Source organism: Hypanus sabinus, chromosome 17 (genome assembly GCF_030144855.1).
Source record: "Hypanus sabinus isolate sHypSab1 chromosome 17, sHypSab1.hap1, whole genome shotgun sequence".
Classification (NCBI taxonomy): domain Eukaryota; kingdom Metazoa; phylum Chordata; class Chondrichthyes; order Myliobatiformes; family Dasyatidae; genus Hypanus; species Hypanus sabinus.
Window position 1 is genome coordinate 38,508,071 of NC_082722.1, and position 19,251 is coordinate 38,527,321.

General features: G+C 38.3%; 1 protein-coding gene across 1 annotated transcript in view; it reads right to left on the bottom strand.

The window, feature by feature from the left end:
- cylda (cylindromatosis (turban tumor syndrome), a) overlaps positions 1–19,251 on the bottom strand; it is a 72,506-nt gene that overhangs the window by 45,055 nt on the left and 8,200 nt on the right. The window contains exons 3-8 of the mRNA XM_059992867.1: positions 14,698–14,997; positions 12,817–12,916; positions 7,887–7,982; positions 5,871–5,996; positions 4,380–4,747; positions 1,775–1,940 (exon numbers count right to left, since the gene is read on the bottom strand). Coding sequence (XP_059848850.1) covers positions 1,775–1,940; positions 4,380–4,747; positions 5,871–5,996; positions 7,887–7,982; positions 12,817–12,916; positions 14,698–14,997 — 1,156 coding nt within the window. The remainder of the gene's footprint in view (positions 1–1,774; positions 1,941–4,379; positions 4,748–5,870; positions 5,997–7,886; positions 7,983–12,816; positions 12,917–14,697; positions 14,998–19,251) is intronic.

Here is a 19,251-nt window from a genome sequence, read left to right on the forward strand (position 1 = left end):
CAAAACAACAAATTTCACAACATGTGCTAGTAATATTAAACCCGATTCTCATTCTGACAACCCAAAAGGAACAAAAGCCCAGGGGTGATACAGCGAGCTACTTTCCTCTGTGTATAAAGTAATTCCAGTGGGTTATGTCAATTTAGCTTTGCAGAACAAATACTTTCATTCCTTCTAGCTCAACACAGTACATGGCTCAGTAATGCCCACACAAGTTACCAACTCCTGGTATGAACTTGATCAATAATTTTTCCTTGTAGCTTTTGTTACGAATGTGCCACAACTCTGAGGGGCCGAATGGTACAAAGTAGCCCCCTCCTTTTTGGGAATCGCAAGATCGCTATTAATTCAGGTCTGGGACCCAGGAAATGAGAGAGAGACGTCCAGAATACACAGGGTTTGGAATGTGTCCTGGCCTCAGCAAGAGGGAACCATTGATAATGGCTATTGTCTCTTGGAGACGGAATTGTGTATTGAGTACTGTACTATTCATTGAAGCCCTCAGGGAATGACCAGACTGGGCTGGTTGAGGGATTGCATCATCCCAACCTGACTGACATCTGAGACCCCGTGAGTAAGGATAAAAGAGGGTCTGGGGAACAACCCCTTTAGACGCACCAGGAGAAACGCTAGAAATCCCGTGACAGCGTTTAATAGCGACAGCCGGTGGGGGGCTCGCGTGCGTCCTTTCCCTTTGCCTGGGATTGGGGCCTTACCACGGAAGAACGGCTTAGCTAAAGGAGAGGTCACAAGTGACCGGCCACACCAACGGAACTCTCGAAGGATTGAAATCATAAAAAGGAAAAGCTGGCAAGTTTCTAAAAATCTCTCTCAACTCCAACCAAAGGCTGCAGCCTGAATGAACTGAGTGACTTTTATATTTCCATCGGACAATACATTATCCCCTAGACAACGATAGAGCTATTTCTTACTGATTATTATTATACCCACACTTTTAGATTTAGTATTGACGACGTATATTATCTGTATGTTTCAATTGATATTATTTTTGTGTATTTTTACTAATAAATACTGTTAAAAATAGTACCATCAGACTTCAATGGACCTCTCTATCTTTGCTGGTAAGTGACCCAGTTACGGGGTTCGTAATACTTTCATCTACAAATAGCAACTTTAAAAATGTAGGCACTTTTGTCATTCTTTAAAACACAATATTTGCAGCAATTTTAGCCACCATTTTAAGTCACTCCCCCCCCCACCGCCCCCAAGCACTTAAAAAATATAGGAACACAAAACACAGTGGATGCTTGATATCTGAAATAAAAATAAAGCACTAATAATACCCAAAAGGTCACGGAGCATCAATGGTAACAAAGGCAGGGTTAACATTTCAGGTTATTGATTTCTAAACAGAATTTATAACACCCATCTTATTTTCAGTGAAGATCATTTTAATTTCTTGTATCTTCTCAATTTTGCTACACCAATTAAAATTTCTGTTTCTAACAGGTAACTGATTTAATTCTAAATATTTATCACATCTTAATCTGTCATAAATTTCATCAATATACAAAAGCAGGAATGAGGAAGAGGAAAAAAACATTAACATCCTGCTGTGAAAATTTTAATTCATACTGACACTTGTGACAAACAGCTGCATGAAAAATAATGGAGTAGCCTGAAAAACTGACTTGAATCAGTAAGAGAACAAACAGCATTATCAAAAACACATGGTAATGAAACCTTGACCAGAAATGACTAAAGAAATATGAAAGGCTCATACAATCGAAAGGCAAAACTATATAAAAAATACCAATTGAATTGCATCTTTCAATTTGATTGGAGTGATGAGGCAATGATGCAAATCTTGAGTCAGGCCGGCAGCTTTTAAGCTTTACAAATAATGCCTTCTTTGATGCACATACAAAGTAACGCACTCCCTTGAAAGTACCATCCGTACAGCCTGCACTTTCTTCTTCCTGAATGAAAATAAGAATCTAGAACTATCATTCTAAAACTAAAAAAGTCAACATCTCTATGCTTACAAGTGTGAGAAATGTACTTAATAACTGCCTGCAATCCATATATAGTGTCCAATAGAATTCTCATCGATAAGGTTTAAGGTCTCACCTCTCAGCCGAGTGGTTGTGGATTTATGTTCCTTTAAAGAGGCTGAAGGGAAAACATTTGGTTTTACAGTATTTTGGAGTATTATGCTGATAAAGGAGCTATTTTCTAGGTGCAAAATTAAGCCAGAAGTTCTCGATGCAAATTCCATGTGGACCTAAAAGACCACATGGCAGCTCTCCTCCATCTCAGCGATTTGTTTGATCCATTGGACAGTTCAGAAATAAGAAACACAAATTGCTATGTGTGAACTGACTATTACACTTCCCTACAATGCAACAGTTACTATACTTTTTTTAAAAAAGGGACTTAATTAGCTGTACAGTAGATGGTGACATCTTGAGATAGTTGATGCACAAATTAAACTCACTCTCTTTAAAAGGGTGATAGTTAAACAAAATACCCCTTTATCTGTCACAATTGTGCACAAAATAAATTTCAATGGTCAATTCAATATCAGACTGAAAATCAATTTCGTTGTAATGGGTAGCATCACTGGCAGACCCCAGAATGACTATTGCAAGGTTAAAGGAAAATACCATTTCATTTGGAGGTGTCAGGCAGATGAGATACAACAACATAATCAACCAAGATTTATAATACTGCCACGCTTGTTATACAGTATTGTACTGTAGATTATTAGAAGGCACTGAAGCTCATAACAAAACTAAAACTGTATTTTATAAATATTGGGTTACAATATCCAACGTACTAAACATAGAAGCAGGAACTTAATAAGGAAAATAAATTATATGCACAGATGCTCTTTTTGTATAAAATCAACACTCCTCACTCAAGCTTGAAACAAATTTCATCTGCCAACAAATCAATTTTCTAAAGCAAGCCAAGCAAAGTTTTCCAAAATATGCTTGAAGAAAAAAAAACACAACTGGACCAATTTGAATTGGCTTGACAACCAGCGAGCACCTGTATTTCATGGTTTTCCGAATGTGCTCAAACAGATGAGCAGATCTGAGACAAGGTAGAAAACGTATACCATTGGATTAGTGCTCCCACTTCAACCCTGAACTCATTGGGTTCAACAACAGTGTATGTTCATGCTAAGGAGAGGGGCAAGATGTATTTTGCATTCACCATGAGCTTTAAGCCAAGGATCAACAGAGTCATTGACACTCTGGAAAAAGCAAGCACTAGTCATTTTATACTTTTAATTATGTTCTAATACTTCCAAAAAAAAAACAAAAAAACAATGGATTCCAGTTATCAGGGCAGCGGCTTATTTGGGACAACTCTTAAAAAACAAAAACTAATTGAGAATATAGCCAGGATTCTCTTTGTTTATTTGGGATACTATGCTATTTAATTGGGGCAGGATACTGTTGCCGAACAGTTTCTTAATAGTGTCAGTCATGGACACTTGGGTCGTTGTTAGACCCTACACCATACTTAGAGCAAACAGTTTAAAGAACGTCCGTTGCATGCATTAGGTGTTCAAAAAGCAGTGGTTTTTGTCACTGATAGTTGGCAAGAAATAAGTAGTAAGACAAATCAGAACTGGTTTGCTCACAGTGGTTTCAATAATTCAGGCTTCAAGATGCCAGAAGAGGCCGGGAGTGAAAATGAAACAATTTCATTACTTCAATAAGTTAGGAACTACAAATTAAGGTATTGACAATCATCTTGAACATTACAATAATAATTTTTAAAAGATTTGGAGGAGACGAGCATTGAAAGGATTGCATTAAGGCAGTCCATTATCTGCATGAGGTGCCTGCACTGATTTTGTTCATTTACAGTCAATCAAAAGAACAGTGTATACTGGATTAATTCCTCCATTGATAACTATTATGAACAAAGACACATTTTATAGTATTGTAGCAGTATTGATAGTGCTACAATTTGTTTTGTTGCTCATTTAAATGCACAATTTGTTCCTCAGTCAAATAATAGTTTTTTTTAATTACTTTTAATTATTTCCACGAAACATCAGCTAATTGGGACAGCTACTTAATTGGGCCAAAATGTACAGGTCCTGATGTGTATCAGAAGAATCCACTGCATCTTATTTTTGAAGGGGTTTAAATGTCCACGATCATTGGAAAAACTGAAAAAAATATAGCTCAAAGCAATTTAACAATGCTGAGTTGTCAAGAGCCATCACATCAAAATGCAATGCCAGAAACTTTCACTACTGAGAACCCATTTTGGCTTGCAGGGTGCCTCTTGGATGCAGAGGGTCACTTGGTTCAATCATTGCAAGGTAGCACATCCAGACAGTGCGTTAGCTGCCTTACAAATTTTACTTTGAGCATCATTTCCACACTACTTACAAGTTCAAGTCCAGCGATCTGCTCGTTAACTCCAAGAGGCTGGCCAATCCACCGAATTACTCCATAGAGAGGAGGATTTTCCTTCACTTGTACCAATGAGCCCTCTTCCAGACTGGGTTTCTCTTTGGGTGGCACTCTAACCACTTCAGTCTCTTCATTTGCACTGGTATTCACATCCATCATTACTGATTGAACAGACAAAGAAAGGGGATGGCCAATGCTTCCATTTACACTTGACTTTTTGGTGAGGCTAAAGGGTAATGAATGGAATTTGTTTTCATTTGAAAGTGTTGCTTGAAGTGATGAGGGTGGTGATTGACTCAAGTCTGACTGTGTATCTACTAGTGATTTTGCTGCATCTTCGCCTCCTAAAAAGATAAAAAGTACATTATAACTGTCTAATTTTGTTTTGAATTGTGAAATATGATTATTTTAATATTAAATCAATATTAAACTCACCTGTTGTAGTGAAGGATATGTCAATAATTAAAGTACATACAACTCTATAAATTATATGTACAGCAGTGCCTCCAATTGCCCAAATACAACCCAGAGACACAGAGAGGTCAGTAATTTAAGGTGACAGTACAAAAGAACAAGAGGTAGCACCAAAAATATAATTAATCATTATGACCTAGAATGCACAGCTCAACAGATGACAAAAGTAGATTTATTAACAGCCTTTATAAAAGTGAATATGAAAGTACTCAGAAAAAGGGAACTGAAAGTTGTGATTCAGTTAGAATGACTGTCAAGCTTAGAAGAAAATCTTGCCAAATTTTGACAGTTGCCCTGATTATAAATAGCTATGCAGGGCTGACTAGACCTTGTGTATTTCTGTCAGGTAATACCCGATTATTCACCTGTATTTTTAATCAACATTGTTCTTTATAGCATCTGGACTCCAGTAGCTTGCTTGGACAGATCAGACTCAATTGCTAAGGTGTGAATGTAGAAACAGATAAACTATATCACAGCTGCTACTACCAGACTTCGCCCCTAGAGGACATCAGGGAAACAGCTGAGTTTTTCTAACAGGCCTGTATGATCCTTACTGAAAAGGCACTCTATTTCAGTTTTATTTACTAAATAACTTTAAACCTCCCAGTTGGTACAACTGGATTAGATTAATCTCCAGAACACTGGATTAGACCTCTAGGCTCCTAGTCTAGTAATGTGAAAATGCTGGAAACACTCAAAGTTGAGTAATATCTGTGAAAAGAGACACAGCTAATAGTTCATTCTCATGAAGAATCACATACTTGAAATGTTAGCTTCCACAGATGCTGCCTGACCTGCTGAGTTTGCAACATTTTTTTTCCACTTCAAATTTCTAGCTTCTGCTGTCATTTTGAGTTACAATATAAAATTAATGCTATAGTGTTACATTGCAAGACCAACAAATTTTATACATGTGAATGACATGTTGTTACCAGCACAAACAGTTGTGCTACTGTAGAGATAAAATCTGGTGATTCCTTTGTTTATTACCTTCATTAATATACCACGTGCTTTTGGATTTTGTTTGTGGATCAACCAATGTGCCATTTAATGTACAACGCAATTCTGATCGGCTCCGGTTATGACCTGGAGATTTTCCAGACTGTGAAACAAGCCCTGTAGATGACAAAGTCAAATTCTGCATTAAAGAACAGAATATTTACGATCCTGGGCCACATGTAGAACAATAAATAAAATCAATAAAGATTTGTTTAAAATGCCACCTTGCTTTAGAAAACAAAGTAGAAAACTGACATTGTGGATAAAGCTTTTAAAATATACTGAAGCAATTCATTATAACACCGGTGAACAAAACTAAGATAATTTTGCATCCTTGATAAATATATAAAAGGTGAAAATTATTATATGCTAAGCAAATGTTATGTTAATACAACTGATCTGATATGCTAATTTTATATGGCTGCTGAGCATAGATCTATTAATTCTCTTTTATTAAAATAACAGAGGCATTGATTAACTTACTATTCATTCTTGCACCAGTAATCTTTTTCTGTTCCTGAATCCTGTTTTATTGGCTTGCCTGCAATGTCTGGAAAACTACCTGTCAAGGTTCATGTATGGCACATAGATTAAAAAAGGACCAGAGGATTCTTATCAGCATTGGATTGCCCTCTAGCAAGGGACCAATACCATCAAAGCTAATATAAACTTGGTATGGAAAAAAACAAGATAAAACTCCATTCCTCGCAAATTCCCCATTCAGTATACAAGCATGAATTTGCAGTAGGTCAACTCTTAAGCCTACTCTGCCAGTCTTGGTCAATCCGACTGTCATCTCAGCTCTACGCCCCACCTACCTGTATTATCTTTCACACTTGCTTATCTAGACCATCTACTTTAGCCTTAAAAATATTCAAAGAACGCTTTCATCACCCTTTGAGGAAAATAGTTCATAATCCCTACAACCCACTGAAAAATAAAAATTTCACCTTGTGTTACTTAAATTATTATTTTTAAGTGACTCCCTATTCTAGACCTGCTCACACATGGAAACATCCTCACCATATCCACCCTGTCAAAAAACCCTTGGGATCTTAAGCATTCCTTATCAAGTCTCCTCTCACTTTTCTAAACTTCAGTGGAAACAAACTTAATCTAACCAACCAGTCCTCCAGAGACAATCCACACATTCCAATTATTAGTCTAGCAGAACTTCTCTGAACTGCTTCCAATGTATTTATATCTTTCCTTCAGCAAGGAGGCCAGTAGTGTACACAATAAAGGAAACTGGATCTCATCAATACTCTTTACAATCAAAACCGAACCACTTTACATTTTAGCTTTAGCTGAATTGCCTTCCGGAGAAATAGTAACAATCAGTTAGTTACATTTTCACAGTAATACAATGTAACTTCAATAATCCAACACACACAGGACTTTATGATACTGTAACAGCAGATTTTCCAGTCAATGTGATGTTATTCCCTATTAATGCCAAACATTTTTAATTAGTTTTGTTCTGCATATTACACACTTATTTTGGAGTGAACCCACTAATTTTGAAGGGTGCATGCCCAGCAAATCAAATGCAACATGAATTATTGCTGAAGCATCAAGACTTCCAGATGATTGGACAGTGGATTATTACAGTTCTAAAGTAATATTAATTTTTGCTTGAGAGCCCCAACTATCATAAAATCAAAGGTAGAGTCATTGATATTCAGACATAAGAGCTTTTTCATCCATCATGTTCAGGCCAGATAAAAAGCAGCTGATTAAAATCAGCCAAACCTGCAGCACTGCATGTTTGAGTACATGCCATCCAATGCATGTGATAGTGGGTTTTAAGGAAGAGTTTCAAATCTCTACGACTGTACATGGAAAAAAAATCTTCCCTCTACATTTACTAACTATCTACAACATATGCCATTTATTGAGTTTAAAGGAAAAAAAGTCCTTCCTATCTGCTACTTCATTTCAACAAAATCCTTTTTTTTTAAAAAAAAGAAAATCATGGTGTGAAATAGAACAGAAAACTATTCCTACCTTTATTCTTCGATCTGTTAGTTATACTTGAAGAGATTTTTTCATTACATGCACATGATTCAAAGCTTTGTTTCAGTGGTCTTGAGTCTGAAGTATCTGCAAAATTGCAGAGAACGGCAAGCACTTTCAATGCAGGCTTTTTTTTTAATTTCAAAATACTTGCAGTTGCACATTTACTTTCCCTGCTACAAGCTTAGATCATAGCAGAAACTCAGCTCTCTCCTCTGACAGAAATAACATGCTTGCATAATGTGGACCTCCAACTTAAAATCACCAAATTCTGCATAGAAATAATGCATACACATTTAAAAATTCCTGCTACAAGCACACAATTGTCAGGAACAGGGGCCGGATGGACCCAATCGCAGGACGCAGACACTAGGGGGAGGACAGGATGGGGATGCCAAGGCATGTAAGGGTTAATGCAGGCGGGGCTGGACCCAAGAGTTCAGACGAGGCAGGCAGGCAGATCCCACGGTTCGGGGCAGGCAGGCAGATCCCAGAGTTTGAGGCAGGCAGATTCCTCTTGGTGGGCCGCAGGGATCCCAGGCGGGGCCGCCTCCCAGGTGGGAACACAGAAGCCTGGGCCAGTCGCGGACACCTGGGCAGGTGCGGGGCACAATCCATGAGAAACGAGGGGAGGAAAGGGTAGGAGTCCTTAGGGTGAGCCGCATGGATCCCGGGCAGGGCCGCCTCCCAGGTGGAAAACACAGAGGCCTGGGCCAGTCGCGGACACCTGGGCAGGTGCAGGGCACAACCCTTAGGGAGCAATAGGTGGAAGGGGCAGAACCCCCACCGGGTAGCGACAGTCTGGCCGGACCCACCCGATGGAGGCAACAAGTAGTTGGGGCAGAACCACCGCCGGACAGCGGCAGTCCGGCCGGACCCGCCTGACGGAGGCAACGGGTAGGAAGGGGCAGAACCCCCGCCGGTCAGCGGCAGTCCGGCCGGATCCACCCGACGGAGGCAACGGGTAGGAAGGGGCAGAACCCCCGCCGGTCAGTGGCAGTCCGGCCGGACCCGCCCGACGGAGGCAGCAGGTAGGAAGCTGGGTCCAGGGTAAGCAGCAAAACTACAGTGATCCACCAGGTACATTGGTAAATTGGGAAAGGCAACCGACAGCGTGGCAGCGCAAGCGAGAATAAGGCGGAACAACGGGACCAGCGCACAGGAGAGAAGCAGGGGAACAAGACCAACCGGATAGAGCATATACAGAACAGTCCAGCAACCAGGGCAGAGTAGGATTCCGAACTGGGCCGCAACCAGGGTAGGACAGGATTCCAAGCAGGACGGCAACCAAGGCAGAACAGGATACAGAACAAAACGGCCAACCGCCCAGTCGCCGTCCCACGGCCCCTTATAAACACCTGCAGCCGAATTGGCCACAGGTGTGCCTCCTTGATCCAGGCAGATCTTAACAGGCTCAAAGGGGCTGGGAGGGACAGCTGCAAGACCCGGAGTCCGGAGTACTCGGACCAGATCGAGACCCGGAATGTGGATTACGGACCGGACCCTGACAACAATATTTCTGACTTTGCTTTGTACAATTTGTATTCTAATCCTATCCAAGGTTTAAAATAATATAATGCATTTTAAATATTGTCTTACAACAACTGAGGAAGTAAATTTCCAGCATTTAGCCATAGGACCCAGGTCTAGAGTAATTTCCCAACTCAAATTACAATCAGGACTAGCTGGTGGAAGATAGAGAAAATAAACAGTAAGATATCCTGTGGCCATTTATGAAATTAAGTATTTTTATAAAACATTTTATTTCCAGGCCAAAAAGAAAAATGGTTGATCCTGGCACACATCCATCTCAACATCATATATTCCCTGACCAAACTGCAATGAAAACTATTGGAACAAAACAAGAGTGTAATGGTTCCTAAGAGTCTACTGTGGTGATATTCTTTCCTATTTTTGCTACATCAGCCGGCACTGAAATAGATTGCAAATTATCTAGAAACTTGATAACTTGCTATTAAAACAATTTCTCTGGTTAAGTGTCAGAATCATTTTTTTCCAAAATGGTGTAATTTCATTAAACTTGCAAAAGAAAATTTTCAGAGAATTTCAGCAATTCAGTTGGCTAATTACATGTGACAGTTGCAGCCTTGAAAGTGAAAACTGAATAATTAGATATGACAGTTTGAGGCTTCTTCATAGACCAGTGGCAGCTGTCATGAATTGACCCGTTTTCTTTTAGCACCTTCCAAATGTAATCAAGAGGTACCACAAGCAGACAATTATTAATTTAATACATTATAGCTTTCACCAAAATCACGAAATTTGACTCCAATGGATAAATGCATCGGAGTGAAATACTTAATAATAAACTTTACAATCTGCTTTAGGATGAAAGCTATCATATTGGCAGACTTTTAGTAATAATCTAGAAATCATATTTCATCTATATATTGTATGTTCTCCATAATATATCATGACCTTTCTGTTTATATTGTTTGGCTTAAAAGGCATCATCAACAGAAACTCTTTCACTGTCAATCAAATTACATTTTGAGTAAAGTTACAATCCTAACAACATGACTAGGTTAGTCTTTTCAAGATTCTTCCACCAGTCACTTTAGTCAATTTTTGTCATTAGGTCTATCTACTTCTCTATATCCCATATCCCTCAACATCCAGGTCTATAAATCTCCATTCCTATTAACCACATGGACAATTACAGATTTACCACACCCAGATGCTGATATCACCTCCAAAATGCTTACCTTTGTATAGATTTGCCCCCTTACAAAACACCTATTAGAGAAAGCAGTTTCTCTTTACCTTCCAAATAATTTTATCATTTACAATCTTTCTCAGTCCTTCTCAATTATTAGGGTCAAAAGGGAAATCAATATTATTATTTAAACTTTCTTTCCCGTATTTAGATTTTTTCTTTGGAGAAGGTACATACATGAAAGACTCTTTAGCTTCAGATATCAATCACATCATCCACTAAACACATTGGTTACAAATATTGCACTGACATAAATACGGAGTTAAAGGGTTGGAGGTCTATGACATCACAAAGAACATTGCTATGCATACTAATACTTCAGCAACAGCAATGTTAAACAATTGCATTCTGCTCTAAACCCATATATATACACACTACATGGTAACACTATATTAATGGTTTCAAAAATAAACATGTCAATCAAATAAAAGTAAAATATCAAGAACAAAAGAAAAGCTGAAAGAACAAAGGAGGTTGAGCATCAGGAATAATGCAGGGTTTTAACCCAAAATATCAACTATCACTTTGCCTCCACAGACATCACTCAACAGGCTGAGTTCCTCCAGCAGTTTGTTTTTTGCTCCAAACTACACATCTGCAGTCACTTCCCTCTACAAAATATTAAGAGCAACACACAAAATGTTGGAGGAACAAACTCAGCAGATCAGGCAGAGTCTATAGAAAGTAACAAATAATCGATGTTTTGGGCCGAGATCCTTCATCAGGCCTTGTGTTTGCAAACAAGGAGTTGCTTTTAACATGCTAGCGTGAATAGCCTGTACGTTTATTTGTCTATTTCTAGCATATAGACATGACTAACATTTATTGCTAATCTTCAATTATACTTGCAAAGATGGTGGTGAGGTAACTTCCTGAATCACTGCAGCCCTTCTGGTGGAAGTATTCCCACAATGTTGGTGGGTAGGAACTTTCAGAATTTATAACCAATCATGAAGTAGGAATAGTTCCAAGTCAGAGTGCCATTCAACCTGTATCTGCTACCCTTACCAACCTTAGTGGCAATTAGGTGGTGTCATTGGAGGAGTGAAGACGAGTACCTGCATTGCATTCTACAGCCACTGCCTGCATGATATGCTCTGTATTCTATTGATCGAGGGATTGTTAGATTTGGATACAGAATTGTTAATTTTCAGGCAGTTTAACTTTCCTATGTTTGTTTGCAATTTTAGAATAATCACCAAAAAGGTTCATGTAATAATTCAGTGGATTTTCCAGTAAGTACTGTATAGTTGCTTCTGTATTTTTCTGGATGCTTCTTAGTTTTCAGTAGCAGGTGTCACACTGCTTGAATTTGGCTATTTTAGAGGTGAATTGTTATCACTGAAATTCTTGTTATCTAAGACTATCATGACTACAGTTTTCTTTGTTTTTTCTTTGCTCTCTCTGATCTTGAAACACTTAACAAGACTGATAACAACAAATTTTATGCCTCATTCTTAACTTCCAAAGAACCTTTGCATCGCAAAAGCATCACGATCCAACAAGATTGAATGTTTAAGTTGGTGGATGCAATGCTATTCCAGTAAATGACTCTATCCTCCAACATTTTTGTTGTATCTAGTGCCAACACACCACAGCAACTTTCCAATAACTGTAAACATATGTGGCAAATAAAGCTGATCCTTGATCTTTGAATTGCTTTGCCTTGGATAACTGAGCCTCTAGTGCTCTGCTGGGGCTCAACACTCCTGGCAAGTGGAACACATCCCATCAATGCCTTTTGCCTTGTACCCATCTCATTTAGATCCAAACTCATGGAATGTTAAAGGAATGTTAAAGTTTTAGATTTGGTCTTCAGTTGATATTAATAACTGCTATTGAGTTCATGAAGAGTAGTGTTCCAATGTGAGAAATGATTTTATGGATAAAAAACATTTTGAACCCTCTTGAGGAAAAAAAATGAAGAAAAACATAGATATTGTATAAAGATATAAATTTATGTCATGTTATTCTTTAAATACTTCAGGACAGCAAAATACAGAAGAATACTCCATTCCAGTCAAAGTTACACAGCACAGAAACCAGCCCTTCATCCCAACTCATCCATATTGACCAAACCGCCTTCCTGAGCTAGTCACAATTGCCTGCATTTGCCCAAATTCTGCTGAACACTTCCTATCCATACAAGTTTCAAAAATTCATTTTAAATCTGAGGATGTATACCTGGTGTGACATCTTCAATCCAAAGAAGAGCCATGTTTTGTGGATGTCTGCATAGCACTGTTCCATTCCATGTCCCATCCCAATCACTGAAGCCATTGTCCTGGAAACACGTTTTAAATTTTAAAAAGTTATTATCATTAGTATCCTTGTTCTGATCATTTAATAAACAATGCATTCTGGCTTTTAATGAGTAATACCTGAGGAAATTACATATATTAAATGTCTTTACTCAATCCACCACTAAACTTCTTTTTCCATCGTTCCCCCAGCTCTTCACAGTAGTTCTTCCTTTAAGGCTGGGCATTTGAAAGTGATGATGGTTATGCTCTGAATGAGTACCTTAGGTTCAGTATTAGATGCAGTATACACTCAGTGGCCACTTTTAGGTACATCTGTACACCTGCTTGTTAATGTAAATATCTATACAGCCAATCATGTAGCAGCAACTCAATGTATATAAGCAAGCAGACGTAAGGGTCAAGAGGAGCATGTGACTTTGACAGTGGAATGATTGTTGGTGCCATAATCCACAAGAATCTGAGAAGAAGCTGCCATAATCCACAACTTGGAGTTAGTGCTTAACATGAAAACAATTCTTATTTGGGGGAAAAGAAACTGACTCAAGCCTTTCCATTACTATTTTTTCCCCAGTCAAGGAGCATTACATGCAACCTTCTATAATATAAACAACTTCTCAGTAAAAGTTTAAATACACAATGGTGAGACAGGCTAGAAAATACAGATTTTCAGCCAACTGTTCTGAGTGGAATTAAATAGAGCGTGGGTCAGTTCAATCCTGACCTCCACACTCACAAGTTACAATGTGAACAACAAGAACAGATTGGAATCCAGATACTGCCTCACCTGACCTATTACTCCAGCACTAGACTCAGCACCAAGGCCAGCATCAACAGAATACAATGAGTGGATTGGCTGGATGCAGTCCAGGGATGGCAGGTATATAGAATGCAAGGCATGTTTCCAATCTTGGTCAAAAAGAACAGGTAAAAGGCTTGTTTTCTTCCCCTTTTTATTCCACTTAAGATTAATATTTTTAATGACATTTCAACAGGTTTTGTTTTAGAAAAGGTACCTTTTAAGTTCAGTTCTAAAGAAAAATGCTTATTTAAAAACAAGTCCTTTAGAACTGTTAATAAATGTCTCTGACCAAAAGACATTTAAAACAATATAAAGAGCAGCAGTGAGCTGGTCTCCAGTGTTGTCTTATCCTTGGGGCTACTAAAACATACCTGCACTAAGAGAGTAACTGACAAGCCAAAATTAAGCATAATGTAACCTGTTCCCTCTTCTTCCTAAGATTAATTTGCAAATTCCTTGAAGGCAATCAATCTAGAGTATCTAAGTACACAAATAGGAGCCAGCATAAGCAATAGTGGCAAGTAGTTGTTTTAAACAAGAATCACATAAAAACTGTCTCACCATTGGGTGATGAGCTGAGACATTTAAACAAGACCATGAAACATAGGAGTATGATTAGGCCATTTAGCCCATCAAGTTCACTCTGCCATGCAATCATGACTGATTTATTTCCCTCTCAACCCCATTCTCCTGCTTTCATGTAATCTCTGACTTCTTTACTAATCAAGAACCTATCAACTTCTGCCTTAAGTATCCCAAATGGCATGGCTTTCACAGACACATGTGCAATTAATTCTGAAGATTCACACCCTCTGGCTAAAGAAATTCCTCCTTATCTTTGTTCTAAAGGGAGTCCCTTGTATTCTGAAGCTGTGCTCTCTGGTCCTACACTCTCCCACTACTGGAGACATCCTCACCACATCAGAGGAAGGCTGATAATGGTTGACAAAGGAGGCTCCACCCTGGAGACAAAATTCAGAATGCATTTATAAGAAATCTCACCATTTGGACACCTAAAAAATAGCCATATCGCTCTTTTCCAGGCAGTAGACCACAGAATACGACTGTACCAAACATTACTTCATTTTCAATTGTTGCAGACACCCTTGAGTTAATTGGCAAAGCCGATTTCTCACTGTAGCAAAACCTTTCCATGATTGCAGCTTCGTGTTCCATACCACTTTCCTCTTCAACAAGCTCCAGTTTGTCAAAAGGGACAAATACTCCACAATCTTCATCACACTTAAATAATTGTACATCTTTGTATGAACCATCTGTATAGCCATGACCCCTGCCTTCTTCCTGTTAAATCAGAGACAAACACATTGTTATTCACTGATTGAAGCATATATTGACAATTTCATACAAATGAAATAACTGCTTACATATCTAAACTACAGTGATATTAACTCTGGATAGTTGCACAGAACACATGAATTACAAATTAAAAGAATGTCACAGTTGCATAAAAACACAAGATGCTGGCAGAACTCAGCAGGCCAGACAGCATCTATGGGAGGAGGTAGTGACGACATTTCGGGCTGAAACCCTTCATCCAAGCCTCACAGTTGCATAGATGGATTAATGTAATATTAGTGCAAATGGGTGGTTGATGACTAGCATAAATTTGGTGGGCCAAAGGGTCTATTTCTGTGCTGCTTCTCTCTCTCATTCCATTTTAATTGGTTGTACACAGCCTACAATATATATATTTAAAAAAATTGCTTGTTCATCATGGTCACACTCTGAGGAGCATTATCTTTATATTTGCCTTACAGATAAATCTGAGATTAAGTGCTGCATTTTAAATGAAAGTAAATGTCCAGAGGATTAAAAGCAACTAATCAGCTCCTGGCAATACACAGTAAAGCAAAATGAACGAGCTATGTCACAAAACAGTGTGTCCCTTATCATTTTATGTGCTTTTGTGTTTCGCTTGTGGAACGCTCCCTTACTCTATTGTTATGAACCTCGTAACTGGGTCACTTACCAGCAAAGATAGAGAGGTCCGTTGAAGTCTGATGGTACTATTTTTAACAGTATTTATTAGTAAAAATACACAAAAATAATATCAATGCAAACATACAGATAACATATGTTGTCAATACTAAATCTAAAAGTGCAGGTATAATAATAATCAATAAGAAATAGCTCTATCGTTGTCTAGGGGATAATGTATTGTCCGATGGAAATATAAAAGTCACTCAGTTCATTTAGGCTGCAGCCTTTTGTTGGAGTCAAGAGAGATTTTTAGAAAACTTGCCGGCTTTCCTTTTTATGATTTCGATCCTTCGGAATTTCGTTGGTGTGGCCTCTTCTTTAGCTAAGCCGTTCTTCCGTGGTAAGCCCGCCAATTTCCAGGCAAGGGAAAAGGATGCACGCGAGCCCCACCGGCTGTCGCTATTAAACGCTGTCCCTGGATTTCTAGCGTTTCTCCTGGTGTGTCTGAGGGGCGTTCCCCAGACCCTCCTTTTATCCTCACTCACGGGGTCTCAGATGTCAATCAGGTTGGGATGCAATCCCTCAACCAGCCCACTCTGGTCATTCCCTGAGGGCTTCAATGAATAGTACAGTACTCAATACACAACTCCGTCTCCAAGAGACAATAGCCGTTATCAGTGGTTCCGTCTTGCTGAGGCCAGGACGCATTCCAAACCTTGTGTATTCTGCGTGCCGCTCTCTCATTTCCTGGGTCCCAGACCCGAATTAATAGCGATCTTGTGATTCTCAAAAAGGAGGGGGCTACTTTGTACCCTTCAACAGAGTTGTGGCACATTCGTAACACTATATTTTCAGGTAATCATGTTTTTGTTTGAACCTAGGGGACCTCTCATAATGCATGATGCTTCAAGGTGTAATTCCACATCTACTTGCAATAGCATTTGAACCTATGGGCATTAATGGCTCTCAAAATGTAAAAAAAAATTCAACCAGATTCAGAAGAGTTTTTTTTGGAGGAAATTATTTTAACATTATGTAACATAACTTAGGGAAATTACAAGATTCTTAGTTTGACAGTATGAACTGAACAGAACAAATAAAACTACTATTCATCAGGAGGAGGATCCAAGTTCTGTTGAAAATTGTTGAAATTATTAATCCCATATTAATCTCGCACTGCATCCCTAAATTAAATATAGAACTTCAATGAAAGCAAATAGAAACAGAAACAAAAGAGGTGAAAGCACATTAAACACCAAAGAGCCTCTATTTTACAAAGGCATAACATAGCAAGGGTAACACTCATGATAGTTAACTGTGTTTAAAACTTGATATAGAAAAAATCCCAGGTTTCCAGAGGATCAGTGAAGTCCACATTATTTACTACTAGTACCATTTCACATTCCTGGTCGAGATCTGCTGTGATGAAACATTTTGCATTATGCAAGCAAGATGGCAGAATACCCTAAAATGTTGGGCCCTCAGAAACTGATACTAAAAACTTTACCTAAAATAGCGCAACAGTGCTTCATTTAGAAGGGAATCTTTCCTTTGCCATCAAACAAGTGCAGAAGGAAAACAGAACCCATGCATTCCAATGAAGCCATGTATCAAAACTATAGAGAAGCAAAAAAAAAACAACACAAGGAAACAGGCAACAGAGAATTAACAAATAAATGGCCAGCCATCTAGGACTGAGGCAAAGATTTGTAGAAGTAAGCAATTACAGCAGATTCTGATGTAACGGGGATACACAAGGCAAACACAGTTTAAAACAAATAATAAGTAACAGAATTTTAAGGCTATTAAGCATAAGAACTCAAAGATTTATGAATTTTAAACTTAGCAAGGCTAGAGAGCTTTCACAAAAGTAGATTAGTATACTCTAAAAAATAATCTTCATGCAAGACCTTATGCACAATACTTATACCCAATTTCATCCTCCCACGCACTATTTTAGGTAAAGTTTTAGTATAAATCTTGGAAGAAATTTGAAGCTTGACAACTAACTTATATACTGTAAAAGGGCCAAATGCATTTGAAAAGTGTAATTCCACATGGTTGTTAAAAAAAAAGTAACAAAAGGATTAGAGTTTATCAGAATGTTCCAGGATATCTACCTATAATATTGATTCAAGGTGTACTCTCTCAATAAGCATATTGTTTCTTGCTCTATACTAGCCCCAATTTCAGAAGCGTAATGAACAAGGGGCTGTTTTCTGCTTCCTTGACTGACCGTATTAATTGATTGACTGGATATGCTGGCCTCACCCTAGAGAGCTGTTTCTGTGATGAATGCTTCTGGTGTTACATGGGGATCACTTGTTGGGACCTTTGTCGTTTTTAATACTGTGAGTTCCAGTTAATTTAGCTATCAGTTAATTATAGAAGCCATTTATTTGGCACAATTCAAAGAACAAAAATTAAATCAAGAAAATAGTCGTGATTCCCTAGGTTTACTTGAGACAATATGGCACTTAATTGGGGTAGGCAACTGTTGCCAAAATAGTTTCTAACTAGCGTCAGCCATGTGCACTTCTGTGGCCTTTTGACGCTACACCATGTTTAGAGCAATCAGTTTTTAAAATAGCATCAGTCTTGTGTTCGTCTTCAAAAACAGTGACTTTTGTCACTGATAAGCAGTCAAGAAATAAGCAATAAAACAATTCAAAATTGTTTTGTCCATTGCAGTTTCAAGCATTCAGGCTTGGAGATGCCACAAATAATTGGAAGTGAAAATGAAACGATGATACTACCTCAACAAGTTAGGAGTTGCAAAGAATTTGAAAGTATTGACAATGATCTGGAATGTTACAATGTAAATGAAGATTTGGAGGATGCAATCATCTAAGACAGTCCATTATCTGCACCAGGTATCTGTGCTGATCTTGTTTACTCACAGTCAAATAAAAGAACACAGCAGATAAGTTCATCTGTCATTAACTATTAGGAACTAATACACAATTGTTTAGTACAGTAGAGATATTGATAGTATTCTAAATGTTCTGTATTACATTTAAATACATAAATTGTTACTCAATTAAACAATAGTTTGAGTTTTTTTAATACCTTTTAACTATTTCATTCAAACTTCAGCTAATAGGGGCAGATACTTAATTGGGCCAAAATGCACCAATCCCGAAATGTCTCAATTAACCGAATATGCTTTACAATATATGCAAATATTTCAGCTGTGGATAGAGGAGGCATTATCAGCAAGCTTTCAAAAAACTGGTGGAGCTGTTGACAGTGTGGAGATTAGTCTTGACTTAAGGGGAAATACAGATGAGAATGTGAAGGGGTTTGGGAAATAGACAAAATTTAATCCTGATAAATCTGAGGTAATTCATTTTGCGAGTACAAATGGTAATGCTGTAGGTGGTAGTCTAGAACAGTGTGCAAATCCAAAGATCTTGGAAGAGACAGGTAGAAAATGTGGACAAGGCAGCATATGGGATACTAGCCCTCATTAGTAGGGTAATTGAATACTCAAGCAGGGAGGTTATGTTCCAACTTCATAGAAAATGAATGGCACCAGACAGAGTTGATCTTTTGTGTGCAGCTCTTAAGGGGGGTCATCAAATTGTGAAGCCACAGAGACTGTCGTAATATTGT